The sequence below is a fragment of the Thunnus maccoyii genome, chromosome 6, assembly GCF_910596095.1.
Source record: "Thunnus maccoyii chromosome 6, fThuMac1.1, whole genome shotgun sequence".
Lineage (NCBI taxonomy): Eukaryota > Metazoa > Chordata > Actinopteri > Scombriformes > Scombridae > Thunnus > Thunnus maccoyii.
The window spans coordinates 20,970,648-20,987,043 of record NC_056538.1 but is presented as its reverse complement, the minus strand read 5'-3'; the positions used below and the strand labels follow the sequence as shown (position 1 = coordinate 20,987,043).

The following is a 16,396-nucleotide window of genomic DNA, read 5'->3' as shown; positions in this document are numbered from 1 at the left end:
GAGGAAGAAGGAAAAGTGAACATAGTTAAGGCACAGTTCATCCTATTTATAAATTATATTAGTGACAGTGGTTCCCTCACCTTTTTCATCACTCTTATCTCGAATGGCAATGGTGTCGTTGCTGAGCGAGACACCCTGGGCGTTGAGGATGTCAGCTCTCATACCAGGGAATTTGGGGGAGGATATCAGTCGACCTTCATAGGAGAACGTATACAACCCTGCTCCATCCACTAGCAGAAAATGTCTGGGTGGGAGAGACAACAGGAGGCAAAAGGATACAGTGGATGAGGGCAGTATAAAAGTAAATGTATGATTTTATATATGGGTGCATGTGGTAGCATGGAGAGGGGAGGAGGGGAGCAAGGGGAGACAGAGATACAGATGAAAAGTTATGCAGTAACAGTTACTTAAACAGTTAGTTAATCAGCTGACACCAGCATGTAGTTTAAATATGTATTGCACATTAACACAGCATAGACTTACTCAGCAAGAGTCATCATGCTCAACTGAGATTACAGAATGGCAAGTAATCTATTTAGCTCTATGATGAGTGTCAGGGACACTGCACTGGAGTATTGCACAAGAGCTACTCCTTATTAATCTAATTTCCCCCAGTGGTTACACTCTCAGCCTTATTGTATGACAGAGCTGGCTAAGCTAGAGCACGGTCACTGTGTGTATATCTATATGTGTGTGTGTGCTTGGCTTGGCTACTTGATGAATGGTAAGTGCGGAGTAATGAAGCATTAGAGGACCTGATAGATGATCTATAACAGTCTGTTCTCTCGCTCTTGTTGCACTGCTCCTGTAATGAAGAGACTCACTTCTCTGCTTGCAGGATGAGGCTGACTGTTCCCTCTTTCAGGTCAAAGATAAGGGGAGTATTCCAGTTTCTTGAGCTGACACAAATAAACACAAACACACAGACACACACATAACAAAATTTGTGAAAATTAAGACATCTAATACAAAAGTGCTACATTTGGCACAAACGCCATAGAAACAACACCAAGAAAAGACAGATTAAGAGTTATGAAAGAAGTTAAAATAACATAAAGGGAATACCAAAATGAAGGAGTGGAGAGAAATCTACAGACTGTGATATTTTCTGATTATTTCTTTCTCATTTTATTAATTAAGTGTTAAATTTTCTGGAATTCTTTATCTCCTCACACGATAGTCTTCAAGTTGTTTCAAGGCCTTCTCCTCACTGCCAGGATTTAATTCTGGTGGAGATGCTGAATTAATTTACTGTATTTTCATTTAAATTTTTCCTAAAAATAGTCAAATGTAAAAATATTTAGTCTAACAAATACCAGACAGGGTCTTCAAATCAACCATATTTTATCGATCATTAAAATTCCCAGAGTCAATACTGAGTACGTGACCTTGGTGTTCTTAATGGTATCTATGGCCCTGATGATGGACAGAGATACAGTAAAAAGAAGCCCTTTTCACACAGGACTAGAATTACCAAGTTCTTTATATTTGTGAGGTTGTCTTTATTCTTAATCCTGCCAGTTTTTCTGTGTTTTTTCATTCTTTGACAGAGTCTTGTGTGCAAATTCATTAGGCTTATCTAACAACTCAGCATGGAATACCATTATATTTCAGTTGGTTCTGGAGAATATCTTTAGGATTTGTGAAATATTTAGTTTTAATTTGTAAGAAAACAAAAACAAGCATGCACAAAACCTTGATGTGATTCTGAAATTTAATTCCAGTGAGAATAGGGGAAGAGAGGACCAGAGGAGACAAACAAGGGAGAAGTCGGCTACTGACTTGTAGACGTAGCACTGCAGGGAGGTGGCCACCACTAGGTGACCGTACGCAAGAGAGGCTTTGATGACTCGATCTCTGAACTCCAACACGTCCACTGCATCGTTCATCACATTCCTCACCTGAGAAAAAAATACAAAAGGGAGGGACACAAAAAGATACGTGCAGTGAAGAAGAAAAAAACAAGAATATGGGTGAATCCTCAGAGGTTACAAAACAGGCATAAACTTTATACTACTGAGCAAACACTTTACATTTAAACTTGCAAACAACAAACTGGAGACACTAGCTTCACTAACAGAGGGGCGCACAAAGTCACGTACACACTAGAGAGTTTTTTTCTTAATATACACAGGAAACAGTCTACAGTATGTCCAAGTATACGCAGGGCAACTGTGGTCAGAGAAAGCAGTTTTTACTGTTTAGAGTGTGTGCGTGCACTGGTTTGGTGTTCATTTTTTCACCTGCATAGATAAATACTTCCCTTGCAGCTCTCTCTATGAATGAATGAAAGGGTCTTTTCCAGCACCAGGTGAAAGGTGGGGTTATTTTTACAGCTTTACAAATCTTCCTCCTCTGCCCCCTCCAGCAAGCCAAATTTACATGCAACACAACCAAGAATAAAAAACATTTGACCGCAAGGTGGTAAATTTAGCTGGCTGATTCACAAACCACTGGCAGATGTGCACTTTTAAAAAGGACTGTGAGGAGGAGAGGGGGAGGAGGGAGACAGAAAAGCGCCTGCGAGGCTCAAAATAAATGGCTGATGACCCGCGTTTGTTTGGTTTACATAAACTGCACTTGGTAAAGATGTCTACAAGCTAATGAGTGTACATGCGTGTTGGCACACATGCATGTGCGTGACCCTGTTTCTGTAGGTGTATCGTGTGTATTCCTGTCTGAAAGTATACAAGTGTGTGTGTATATGTACATTTGGGTGTGTTAACCGCATGTAAACGCTACCTTGTGGTTAGCTTGAGTTTAAACAGCAGAGAATGGTGGAGCAAGGGAGGCAGCTAGACAGGCTGGTCATTGTCATTGCAAGACTGCCTGGCACACTGGGAGGGTCTTACTATAATATATGGCCACAAGTAGCCAGGGCCTGGGAAGCATTTGCTTCTCTACATAGCATGTTCACTTCACCTCTTCACAGTCTGCCTATGGCATCTCGGTATTTTTATAATTCTATCTTTATGCTGACATAATTGAGCTTGGCCCTGTTAATATTTGCCTGCCGAAAATATATTATTTTTCTTCTCAAAAAACACCCTTAAAGACATCTTTAACATGAAAAACAATATCTCTTATGATGGACCAGCAATCCAGGCGAGACACAAGCTTGATTCTTTTGCATATGCATATAACTGAGCGTTGAAAAGGAACAGAAACATGATTTTGAATGTGTGTGTGTGTGTGTGGCTCTTTCTCTACCTGCATGGTTCTCCTCTTGGTAAGGGTGATCACAAAGTTCTTCCACTCCCAGTGCTGCTCCACCACATGGGCAAAGATGACATGCCCATTGCCGCAGGCCCCGGCCAGCTGGGTGCCGTCTGCAGACCAGGCCAAGCTGAACACACTGCCTGTGTTGGGCTTCTCCAACGCATAGGACCACTGGAGGGAGGGGAAGAGGGGGGAGAGAGAAAGAGAACACTATGGTTAATGGCTACAGATATATTATCTACAATCTTAAACAATTACCTTGGGGGCGGCTTAGAAACTAGAAACAATTAGAAGTTTAGAGAAGCGTGAAAGTCAAGAGTCGCGTATGAGTGAGTGCATATACGTGTGCGCACATAATGTAAACTCTGGTAGAAAGACAGGGGCCCAGTCAGTCAGTCACTGAGCTGTGATGAACTGTGAGACACTGAAGGAGTGCTCGGCCCTGCCAAGTCCAGCACTCACGCTCGTAAACATACACTCTGCTATCCTCATCTATTACATACATGGGGGGCAGGGGTATACGGAGAAAATAGGGAGGGTTTATATATGAGCCCCCAAACTGAAACCAAAAGCTGATTAACAAGACCTCTCTCTTATTATTTTGTAAGAAAAGGTTTTGAAAGAGGCAGAGCCTGTGAGAGAGGGGGAGAAAGACAGAGAGGCAAAGAGAGGCTAACAGACACAAAGTAATAGAGGAGTTTTCCCTTGGTCCGCTGCATTGGTGCTGCATCAGCCAAAGTCTGCACTGTTGATGACAGTCAGTGATGGCAAAAGACACAACTGAGAGATATGTGGCTCTTTACAGTATCTAAGACAAGAGCGCCTCTCTCATCTTTCCCTGAGGTATCCCTTTTCTCTACTTAATCCCTTTTTTTGCTCTCTTTCCAGTACTTTTTCCTTCTCTCGCTATTGTTTTTCCACGCTCGTGTCCCTGAAGTCTTCTGTGGAGTATCACAATAATCTGGTGTTTTGATTCACCGTGATTCAGTTGAGACAGTCTGGATCCACCAGTAGTTAAAAGTTTTCCGATTTGTTTTTTTTTTTTTTCCAGGAACCAAGCAAAAGCTACGTTAACAGTACCAGAGTTAGGTACATTGAAAAAGTTTACATCTCATCCAGATAACATTTTTTGTGTCTTGCTGTGCACACCTGGGATCTTTCTGTCAAAACTAATGTTGATTTTCTCACAATACCCTGATACTCCCTTCTACAACCACAGTCAACCTTCCTCGTCGTCCCCCCCCCGCCCCCCCAGTCCTTCCTGATGCCTTGGGCACAAATGGCTGGCTGATCTGAGCTGCTTTCTTAGCTGTGATCTGCCACACAAATATATGCATTCACACCGTCAACTGCTTATGAAGAGAGAAAAGCACTAATGTTAGCCTAGTGCAGCCTGCGATGGAGAGACAAGTGTGGTGCAGCAGGCCAAGTGCTGCGGTGAAGCTCGGAGAAAAGGCCTCAGTGTGTTCGCTGCCTAATACGCATGCAGCTGCGGGATGTGAGGTGTGGCGTTATTTCCTCTTCGTTGCCTTTGACAGGGCTAAAGGTAACAGTCGGCAGGCAACAGGTTTGCTACAGGCTACTGCTTTGATCTCTTTCCCTCTCCTGCTCCGTCTGTCTCCCTCATACACACGTCTCTCAGCTGGTTTTAGTCAGCACCCTCCCAGTAGTTAATGTCATATCAGGTCCCAAAAATAGTCGCGGGACAAAAAAAATAAGACCTGTACCACCATGTGGACAAAAGATAATTTGTTAAACTTCAATTAAATGCATTTTAATTTCTTTTCCCTCCCTCTGCAGCTCCAGCCCTCTTCACTCATAAATCCTGTAACAGAAATTAGGCTTTCTTTATAGATGTATATATTCTTTATACATGTTTTCTCCTCCCTTCCAAACATGAGTGGAGATGTGCTTGTAAAGGCTCTACAGTCTGAGCCAGCGTTTACAATAATGAGAGATCTCATCTATTCTTCAGCTAACATCTTGAGATGGCCCGCTCTGTGTTAAAGCACCCAAGAGGGAAAGGAGAGGGGAGGGATAGATAGATGGAGGGTCAGAGATGCAGCTGAATGTATACACCAGATTGTAATGAAGCAGGACATATGATATCGGCCCAAGGAGCACTGCTGGATTCATGCTTACCTAATGCTTTTAACACATTGAGCCATTTGACTCCTTCTAGAGCCAGCCGGCAAGCCAGCAAGTGAGAATGTGTGTGTGTGTGTGGAGGGGGGGGGGGGGTGTCTTTGTGTGTACAGTACTCGTGTGTGTGTGTGTACGTGTCTGTGTCTGCGCAGAGCATGTGTGTGTGGCAGAAAGTATAGATGAGTTGAAGTAAGTGTAAATACAGTATGGGTGAGAATAACAGATATAAAAGACTATAAGATAACAACACATCTGAGTAATGAATGGGTGTGTGCATGGGGGGGGGGGCAAATATGAATTCACATTTCCCTCTTGTGACTGCCCAATGTCTGTTTTGAAGGTGTGTATGTGCATGTGTGTGTAAAAGAGGTGAAAATCCTCTGGCTTGTCAGAGTTGTCAGGCAGTGTCTGACTATGGGACACAGGGGTTTTCCTATTGCTATCCAGAGAGGAGCGGGGAGGGCTAGCAGAGGAGAAACCTGGGACACAAAACCTTTTCCAGAGCAGTATTCAGCTACAAGATCTCTGCATGTCTTCCTCCTTGATCTGCCTTTCTTTCATTTATTCCCTCTCGCCCGACTGGTGAAGGGTTTAGATGTTCTGACAGCTGGCTGCCCAACCAGAAACTGGTCAGGAGAAAAACTGCCTCTGGGAGTTCTTCACTAAAAAAGAACGACAACAGGGGCATGTCCACTGGAAGGCAAATAAATTGGAAAATGCTCTTTACTATACATGTTTTACAGCCATCATCTGGTAAGTGTGAGACAGACACAGCCTAGTTACTCTGCTTTGTTTACTTGCATCAGACTCTCCATAAATAATCATTCATCACTCACAATTTGAAATTGCATTGAGGCCGTCAATCAAATAACTATTTTATTCTTGCAATATTGTCTGACAACTTATACACGTATAAATACAGATCAATAACAGCACCTGTATGGTGTGATCGACTATATTGTAATTCAAAATGAGCAGTCAGAGATTTGGAGAAAAGCAAAAACAATAACAAAGCAAGACTGACATTTTCAGATGTTGGAAATAAGGTGCGGGTAGTAAGCAAGGCATAAAAGGGGTAAGGATGGACTATCAAGAGGATAAGAAAGAGGAGGAGGAGGAGGAGGAGATGGGGAAAGTAGAGGGCAGCAGGAAGAAGTGAATGACTCAGTGGCAGTAGATTTGGCAACTGGTTTTATTGGAGCCAAAAAGGTTGGAACAAAAAAATTACTGGAGAAGGCTGGAAGGACAATCAAAATTAGTGCAGAGAAATATTATACAGCATGAAGAAAGAGCAAGTCGACATGCAGAAAGAGTGCATAAAGGCTGAAATGAAGATCTAGGGAGGCCAAGTGGGATGTGGAAGGTGGGTCCAGACCATCATCTACTAAAGTCCACTCTCTGGTCACTGAACCCTGTGTGTCCATAATGGGCAGCTTTGTGGCCAGAGAGAAGGTGACAGACATGACGTGTAGTTCTCAGCTGAGTTGAGGGGGAGAGAGGGGGAGACCCCTCAAACTCACAATGAGCTTATACACGAAGACTACGTATATATATAGCAGCAAGGCATGGCTGCGCGTGTATGTCTAGGTGCAAACTTCAATGCACACAGAAACACACATGCCCACACACATACAGATGTACTTGTGTCAAATACATGGCAGGGGATCAAGTCTGGTAGTCTACACTTGTGATGATCTCTCTGAGCACCAAGCAAAACACCCACACATGCATCCTGTGTGTGTTGACATGTGTGTGTTAATGTGACTCAGACGCACAGACGTTAGTTGCATGTAGGTGACAAACCCCGGAGTGCTGAACTGGTCAAATGATACTGTGGGATGTTGTAGTACTGCACAGAAAAATGTGATAATGCTGGATAATTCTGAAGACAACGGCACACTCGCAAAGACACACATGCACACACAAAGAAACACAGCTAGTGAAATGTACGAATGTAGAGCCTCTTTAAGGAGCGTGCTCGCCCTCTCACTGCTCCCTTCCTCCTCCTCACTCTCTATGCATTTCTCAACATATGTTTACCATTAAGACTGGCAGGTGTTATGGGCCTGCCCCTTCTCTCTATTGTTGCCCTGCAGCCACAGCCAACATGGGGAGGCCTGCAAAAAGGTTACGTTAAAAAAAAAAAAAGTTAGCTTAAAGGCAGGGACGTTCTTGTTCTGAGAACCCCAAAAATTAGAACCCAAACTTGTTACTAAAGGCAAACGCTACCTCTAACTTGCTATGTGCTCCTCTCTACAGAGGCACTACTTTCTCTGCCTTGTTATTTTTCTTAATATTTTTAGTATTTAGTATTTTATTACCCCACAGTTAAAGTGATTCTCCACCCATAACTTTAAGCTTGAAAGGTGGCTGTTGAAAGTTAACAGTCGTATCCATTTCCACAGAATATTGCCTGGGTTCAGCTTGAATTATGTTGATTATGGTTACGATTCCAATGGCAACAGGTTTTTACAGCAGAAAGAAAGGAAATTAAAACGGCAAGCAGCGAGGAACTGGCCCTCGCACCTCGCTCATCAGATGGAGTGGCAGCTGTGGGATTGCTACTGGAGGTCGGCTGACAGGGCTCTGAATTTTAAGGATTATCAGACACTGTGTGAATGGGTAAAATATTTCCTATGTGTAGTACGTGGTGCTGAAGATGAGATATTGGAAATTGTGTATACATTTCATGAACTATGTGTCATTTAGGCTTCACTTCCTGTTCCCCGTAAGCAACACTACAGAAGAGAAATATTAATGCAGCAATAGATTTACCAGAGGGCAACTGACATGGATATATATTTTCATGAATATCGGACATTGCATGTAGGAGATAACTATCACTTCCTGTGTCCACTATGTGGCACTAGAGAACACCCACTAACTACACGTCAAGTTGCTGTGTATCATGTGTAGACCACACCATGTGAATTTCATGTAAATCAGATGGTGTTTGTCACATAGGGCTGACTTCCTGTTGCCAGTAGGTGGTGCTACACACGTGGGTCATTAGCGCAGTAATACATTTAGTGGAGGTCGCCTGACATGCATATGCATTCATGAATATTGGACACTGCACAAAGGAGTTAAATATAACTTCCTGTGTCCACTATGTGGCGCTACAGAACACCCACTACTTATAAGTCATGTTGCTGTATATCGTGTAGACCACACCTTGTGTATTTCATGTAAATCAGATGATGTTTGTCATATAAGGCTGACTTCCTGTTGTCAGTAGGTGGCGCTATGACTATGACTCAATACTGGCAAAATTGACTGGCTCGCCACATCAAGGCCGCTCCATGACACCTCAAAGGCTTCGCAATTTAGCATCACAAAGGTCTTTAGATGTCAGCAAACAAATCTGAAGTCCCTCTGGATAATTCTCTAGGATGAGTTCATTAACGTACAATGCCTGTAAATGGCTTCAAACTGCGCAAAAATTGTGCAGTAAATTTAAAATGGCTCAATTCCTGTTAGGGTATGGCTCCAAGAGATTTTTTTTTAAGTCTGGACATGGTACATCTGCCTACCAAATTTCGTACATCAAATACGTACGTCAAATTAGGTGGGGGCTTTGACTCTGAAATTTTGTAGGGGGCGCTATCGGGCCATTTTGCCACACCCGAGCCCAAGACCCATATCAGATATCACATTTCGCCTATTCTGATGCATGTGCAAAGTTTTGTGAGTATTTGAGCACCTCTAGCACCTCAAAAATGCTAAAAGTAATTAGGGGGCCCTATATAGCCGACGTGCCACGCTCAAGCCCAATTGCAATATCAAATGGAAATATTTAATAGTTTGAACATGGGTGCAAAGTTTCGTGAGTTTTTGTGCATCCTAAAGTCCTCAAACAAGTTCGTAAAATGAAAACTTACGCACGAAATCCAAAATGGCTGATTTCCTGTCAGGCGGGGGGGAAAAAAAAGAGTATATATGATATCCAGAATGATGAGAGCAATCATCCCACCAAATTTCATGAAAATCAAAGCAACTTTATCCCAACATGGCCCTGTGTTTGAAAAATTTGTACCTTGCATGGTGAGCTATTTCTGTTTTTCATGAGTGACCACTGACAGCAGCTAATTACATCAGTTACATCAAAGCTGTGTATTAAGCCATTTTTTAGGCAAAATATGAGGTTTTGGAAGATACTGAATTGCTATGAAAACGCTATGAAGGACAAAACTTCAAGCCTACTGGGGTTGAGCATTTGATACTAAAAACACTGATTTTGAGTGGAGTATAACTATAACTAACTCTATCAAACACTTTTATTCAATCTTACTTTAGAGCGGGTTGTACGCAAGATTTGCCTGGTGTGTGAAATACTGACTGAAACAACACAAGCAGAAGGTAACATAAATAAAAAAGCACTACAGGAAAAAGGAGGAAACAGACAGATCAAATGAGGAGCAGGAAAAATATTAGAGACAACGTCAAAGGAGCAAATGAAAGTGTGTATCTGTACCCTTGGTTTACCCCTTCCCCCTCTCTGTATCTGCACTACCTGAATCAGTGCTTTGGTCTACATGACTCCGTCTGAGGGGGGTGGGGGTGGGGGTGGGTAGGGGTGGAGCTCAGGCCAGGGAAAGGGTTAATGACACATGTCTGGGCTAATGGCTCCCAGTGGAGCTATCTGCTGATTCAGCCCCATTACTTCACAAGCATTAAATATGTCTGCCCTGACCGCTCTCTGCTCCCCCCAGCCCCCAATGCAAGTCAACAACATGCTAATAAGAAGGGGGGCATGAGATTTCCAGGCTTTCTATGCTTTTCTAGCCCTTCATCTCTGACACTCCTGTCACACTGAAACAAGCATCCAAGAAAAACATTTAACTGTCATTAGTGTTAATGGGTCAACCTGTGTCTCTGACCCTGCTAAAAACTTGCTTTTTATGAAGGTCCAACAATGTTGGACTTTGGTATAAAAAGATGAACATAATGTAAATTTATTGTAGTACTTTCCCATTCAAGTGAATAGGAAAGTGGTCTTAGACTTTTGGACCCCACTGTATATAGCACTGTATAGAGTATATATTCCACCAAATTCTGCTCCTCTCAATTGCAACATTTGACCATGATTATTGTTAATTTTATGACTTACACATGATAAAGTGACACAAATTTGTCTACAATAATACCCAAAGCTTTAATTTCAAGTGTAAAAACAACATTGTGTCATCCACTTTTAATGATATGGAAACATGACAATTATGTTTAGCAGCAACCCAGTATTTATCTGTGACCAACAATGTGGTATGAATGGTCAAAACTGGGTTGAACATGAACAGATTCCACAAATGCTGACTTTCTTCAACAAAAGAGAACAAATGAAAAAGAGTGCCTGCGCTGCGAATGATCACTCCTTCTGTCTAAATGGAACTACTGACAAATAAAGCTGCAGATATCTGGCAAAATGTAGATTTTTTTTTAGACAAAGTATTTAAATCTTTTTCCGATACCATTCAGCCCTATTTTTGACCATCTATACGTGACTGTGATCTGCCACCGCTTAATCACACAGCAGTTTTTAGCATGAAATAAGACTTCTGCTCCAAGTGTTAGAGGTACTTGTTTATCTCAGTGTAACATGACAAATTTTGGCAACAAAGCCCAAGATTGCTGTTTCAAGCTTATGATATTATGTACAATTTGTACATTGGTGAAAGGAGAGCTATATTACTTGTTAGTTTAGCACTGTGCTAATGGGCTAGTGGGAGCTGGTGGGAGCCAACCTAGTCCAGGGTTAACAGTCTTACATAAATCAGAACAGCTGGCAGACTCTCTGCAAAGCCAGCTGGCTTCAGTTTGCCTGTGTGTCTGTGTGCAGGACAGAACCTGGCAGTGCAGGTTCAGAGTGTAAATCCCTGCACATAATAAACACAACACACATGTCTGAGCGTAATGGACACTAGACATATACAGGTATCTAGCTGTAAACAGACAGAAAATGCTGACACAAATGTACTCTTCAGGACAAAACCCGTTCCCAAACCAATGGTGTGAGATGAAAAAAGTGAAGGAGAGTGAAACTAAAAACAAAGCCGTTTGTTTTGGGGAAAGGAGGAGTTTTGGATGAGGGTTCATCAATCTCTCAGCAGATTAGGAGGCCTTGTAAATGTCAGCTTGCAGTGACCCCTCCATGGGGGATGGGGTTGACTGTTAGGATAAGGGCAGGCTGGGCCTATGTCTGACTGGTCAGACCTATGTGTGGGAACTCCTCTGGCTGGGAATTGGCCTCTTAGATGGTCTGGGGTGATCCAAAACACCACACCTTTTCTAAGAGCTGACAGTTACAGTTTCACTCAGCTGCCACCTATCTGTATGTAATGTCACTTCACTCTGTATGTTATATCCTATAACATCAAAGTGACTGTGTTTCTAATAATTAATAAGTTGGGTTTTTTTTTTTAACTGTATTACCTAGAGAAAAATCATTTTCAACACTGGTGAGGTATACTGTCAAGATGCTCTGTACCTTGTAATGAAGCTTAACCCCTGAATTACACACACTATCAAACAGAATTAGGACTTGGGCCCATAGAACAGCTTCTTTCAAGTGTGCCATGGCATTGCATAGTCTAAACTTCCACAATTAATCTAAGATTAATACACACAGCTACACACACCGTCAACAGTAACGAATCACCAAAGAGGTGCTGCTGCATCACCTTGATACAAGGCTGCTATCTAAACGAAACTATACACAGGAAATATTATTGTTACCTGAGGTTTAACTTTGAACTTTTAACCTTTGATGCACCCCCTCAGGTAAGCTGATAGAGAAATGGGCAAAAGTAGTCCCTCAAGGAATGTGTGACCTTGTTATTACAAGAATTACAGCAAATTCAACCAATCCCTCAGTTGAGAGCTTGTAATTTTTAATAACTGACATAATATTTCTATGAATCTAATTTATAGAATGCCTGAATATATTTAAATTTTTTTCTGCTTATGTGGGACTTTATGTCCTCAAATGTCTTTTTTTAGTCTCTCTGTTTTGGTTTTGTCTTCAAAAATGATGTTTAATGAACAGATATGCATATATTAAACTACTTAATTTTATTGCTTTGTAGTATTGTTGCGTTATGACCTCTTACTCAATACAATGTATATTACCGACGTTTAAAGTACCCAATAAATGCTAAGTGAACCTGCTAACAGTTATAGTCTCTGCATGCATTATCGCTCTGCATGCTGCACAATAAACCATTTGCATTCCCTGCCTCTGCAATAGCACACAACAACTATAGCCATCTTATAAGCCCATTTCTAAACATAGCCCAGTGAGAGGAGCTCTGCACTTGACTGGGCTAGAGAGATACAGAGTCTGGGCCTGGGACGAGTGTAGAGTGACACAAGTTGGAGCTCTGGCAGTGTGAGAGGAAACAGAGAGGAGAGAGGGGTGGGTGGGTGTGTGAGGGGGAGCAAGACAAACTAGAAGATAGCGAGAGAGAGAGGGAGAGGGGGAGAGAGAGAGAGAGAGAGAGAGAGTAATGATCTACACATGGTTTCATGCTGGAGCCTCAACATAGTAACCATAGACACATGCTGGGGCCTCCTGGGACTCATCAGCAGGACACAGCTGTGAGCTGGACAGCAGAATTCTATTAGCACCAACTATGCACACATGCGCTTGCAAACTCTCTCTCTCGCTCGCTCGCTCGCTCACACACACACACACACACACACACACACACACACACACACACACACACACACACACATACACACACAGGTAATTTAGGTATTTGACTGTGTTTTGGCATGCTACACGGGGCACAACACATTAGACCCTTTACCCTACAACGGACCTACTACACCACTGAAGGTAGGTCTGGAATATACTGATCACTTGATCGAGTTAGTTTATCCAGACACAGATTGAGAAGTCTGAAAATATTTTGCCAATGACCCCAGACGAGTTTCTATGGGATCTCTACAAACACAAAGAGTTTATTTTGCACTGACAAGCACTCCTCTCAACTGCTCTTCAATGGGTTATGTAATACCTGTTGATAACAGCTAGTCTAAACTTTATGGGGTATTCTAGGTCTTAATTTCATCCTGACACCTTGGCTAGTCATCTATAATGTGAAAATCACATATGCCCATGAATTCAGGTCTCATATGACTTAAACAAATACAGGTATCCATATAGCAATAAAAACACACACATTAAGCTAAGTGCATACATACGCATATGTGATGACAAGCCCATTACTTCTCTGCGGAGGAGAACATATATAACAAATTATGCCGAATGAGGGAACCAGTCAATAAATTAGTCAACGTCAAAGCGTAGCACCATTCGGATCCATGTGGAAGCCAACAGAAGGGGGGAGGAACCCTGGGGAGCAGCCAAAATTAAACCCTTTCAAATCATCCTTTTCTGGACCTTGGTCCATTGCCTCCAGCCCAGCCCTAGTCCTCAATAACAGCCCTTAATGAACTCTGGGTTGGCAGTAAAGCTTGAAGTGATACCCCAGTTCCACACATGCTCTGCTTTCACTTATTTGTGTGCACCACCAAAGCCCTTTATTTGCTCCCTGCCTTCGTCACTCAGTATCACCCTCGCTCCTTATACCGTTTTATCCCTCTTTCCTCTCTTTCTCCTTCTTTCTCTCTGTGAGTGTGACATGTTTGTCTAGCTAGTGGAGGTAGTGATTTAGTGCTGCTAAGAATGATGACTCTGCCAGTGGGCCTGGCAGGGCACTGTCTCACTGTCATACGCTTACTCCAGCCGTGGGGGCAGGGAAGGAGAGGGGGAGAAGAGAAGGGAAAAAAAGGAGAGGGACGAAAGCAGAGTGAGAGAGAGAGAGAGAGAGACTTGAGGGAAAGAGAAACCACCGTCTTTTATGGAGACCAATCCTCCAAGCCTCGCTGCCTAGGCCAACTTTACAGGATATATTGGACAGTTCCACACTACCCCGCCCCCCACCCTTCCAACTGCTCTCTTTTCTCAGCTCTTTTTTATGCTCCCCTCCTTTTTGGTTTCCAACAAGGCAAGCCTTTAGCCGAACTCTGGAGAGGTGTAAAAGTAATACCATGTCAACAAGTGCCTTTTACTCTAACCCACTTTACGCACTCAGGCACCGGCTCAAACACACACACATGAGCTCGCACTAAAAAAATTGGGGTCAATCATCTGCAAGAAGGACTTTAGTATACACTGTTCCACAGACTGTGCCAGAATAAGTTCAGAAACACAGAAAACCTAAGCCTGTTCGGCACAAAGGACCTACAATACAAAGGAGAAACCATTATCCTCACATTCTGGTTGGGAAACTAATGAGCTCCTTGGGATGACAGATTAAGTCTACATGCAAGTACAGCATCTTACACTTTTACACTGTTCACACCCACTAGGACAGGCCTTGGTGGGCCTGGCAACCTCATCAACATGTGCTAAAAGGAATTGGTAAAATTATTCATATGAAAACAAGAGAGAGAAAACAGTGGAGGAAGAAAACTTAGAAGGGTGATATAGACCCCAATTGCCCTTTTCAGAACTTGTGCTCTCTTCCTACCACTGCAGTTCACGGTGTACAGAGGGAGCAGCCTCACTACAGCAAGAGAACAGAAAGGAAGAGTGCAGAAAGCATGAAATAGCATGCAAAAGTGCAGATTTGTAAAGGGAGGGAGGGAGGGAGGACTAAGCAAGTGGGGGGAGAGAGAGTGAGAGAGAGGAGAAGCCCTGCCCAGTTGCCTGGGGAGAAAACTGCTCTGCTGCTGACTCAGGACTCTCTTTGTTTGACAATGCTCCCTCGCTCTTGCTCTCTCTCTCTCCCTGTTTCACACACACTCACGCTCTCAAACTTACTCTTCTTTTTTGAGACACTCAGTCACCATCTTTTTCTCATGTGCACATGGCGTTTCTTTGTCAGACTTGCACCAATTATTTCACTCTGACTTACTCGTCATCGTCTCTCCTGTGTAACCCCCCCCCCCCCCCCCCCCCCCCCCCCCCGCTGTTTTTCCACCCACTATTCTCTTTCTCTGTCTCTTACTTTTTGCTGCCTTTTCCCTTACTGTGCAGTGACATTTTTCTCCATCTGCACTACTGTACTAAAAAGTCCCCTTCTCATGTGATGAAAACAGATAAAGGCGCACAGTCTAATAAATTTACAGTGGTTTCTTTAGCCTTTTCATGCTCCACTAACAGTGGTTCACGATCAGGACCAGAACTCTGGGCCGTTTTATTCTCTTCCAGCAGCGGCGATTTCCAGATGTTGGCTGGCCAGTGGTTGGCAGCAAACTGCCAGCACAGGCTCAGGTATATGCTCCCCAATTGTGGAGGGGAGTAAAATGGTAAAATGTTAGAAGGACTCGTTGACAAGACAGGGGCAGTTAGGGAGAATGTTGCATGTCACAGAGGATGACATTTGACAAAGAGCAAAATAAGATTGACTGCTGGCAGGTTAACGGACAGTGAAAAGTGATTGACTCTGAGAGAAAGTAATGGTTGGCAGCTATGAGGATGGCAGACAAAGATCCTATAGAGAATGAGCATGTAAGTTAAAGAGGGAAGGGAGGAGAGAGAGAGAGAGAGAGAGAGAGAGAGAGAGAGAGAGAGAGAGAGAAGCAATGGGGATTCCAGCTGGACATGGACCCATTCCCAGAGTGGCAATGCTGAGCAAGGCTCACAAAGACCCTAAGAGGACCCCCCGGACTCCCCCAGAAAAAGGGAGGTAGACACAGCCTCGGGGAAGGCAGGAGGGAAAAAGGAGCCAATGGGGAAGCACTGATAAGCACGAGGTAGACCAACACACCCTGACACAGGGAGGAGGGAGGCATGTGCAGCAAAAGGAGGAACGATAGAGAAGAGAGAATTCCCTCTTCAAGAAGGAAAGCGGGCTTGTATCTCACAGACAAAGAGGCAATTAGGAAGAAAATGATGTAGATAAATCTCTGATTTAAGTCCGTACAGAATAGCTGTTAGACCAATGTACAGGCACAAAGTACTCAGGATGGGTGGACAGATAAGAGAAGAAGCAGTTTCTTTCAGATACAGTGAAGCTGGCAG

At 43.2% G+C, this 16,396-nt stretch overlaps 1 protein-coding gene across 6 annotated transcripts in view; it reads right to left on the bottom strand.

Annotated features, from left to right (window-relative positions):
- The window catches only part of ift80 (intraflagellar transport 80 homolog (Chlamydomonas)), a 44,110-nt gene that overhangs the window by 11,100 nt on the left and 16,614 nt on the right, over nucleotides 1-16,396 (bottom strand). For all 6 annotated transcript variants that reach the window (XM_042414717.1, XM_042414718.1, XM_042414719.1 and 3 more), the window contains exons 9-12: nucleotides 3,211-3,390; nucleotides 1,783-1,901; nucleotides 825-899; nucleotides 81-244 (exon numbers count right to left, since the gene is read on the bottom strand). In XM_042414717.1, the coding sequence (XP_042270651.1) occupies nucleotides 81-244; nucleotides 825-899; nucleotides 1,783-1,901; nucleotides 3,211-3,390 (538 nt within the window). The remainder of the gene's footprint in view (nucleotides 1-80; nucleotides 245-824; nucleotides 900-1,782; nucleotides 1,902-3,210; nucleotides 3,391-16,396) is intronic.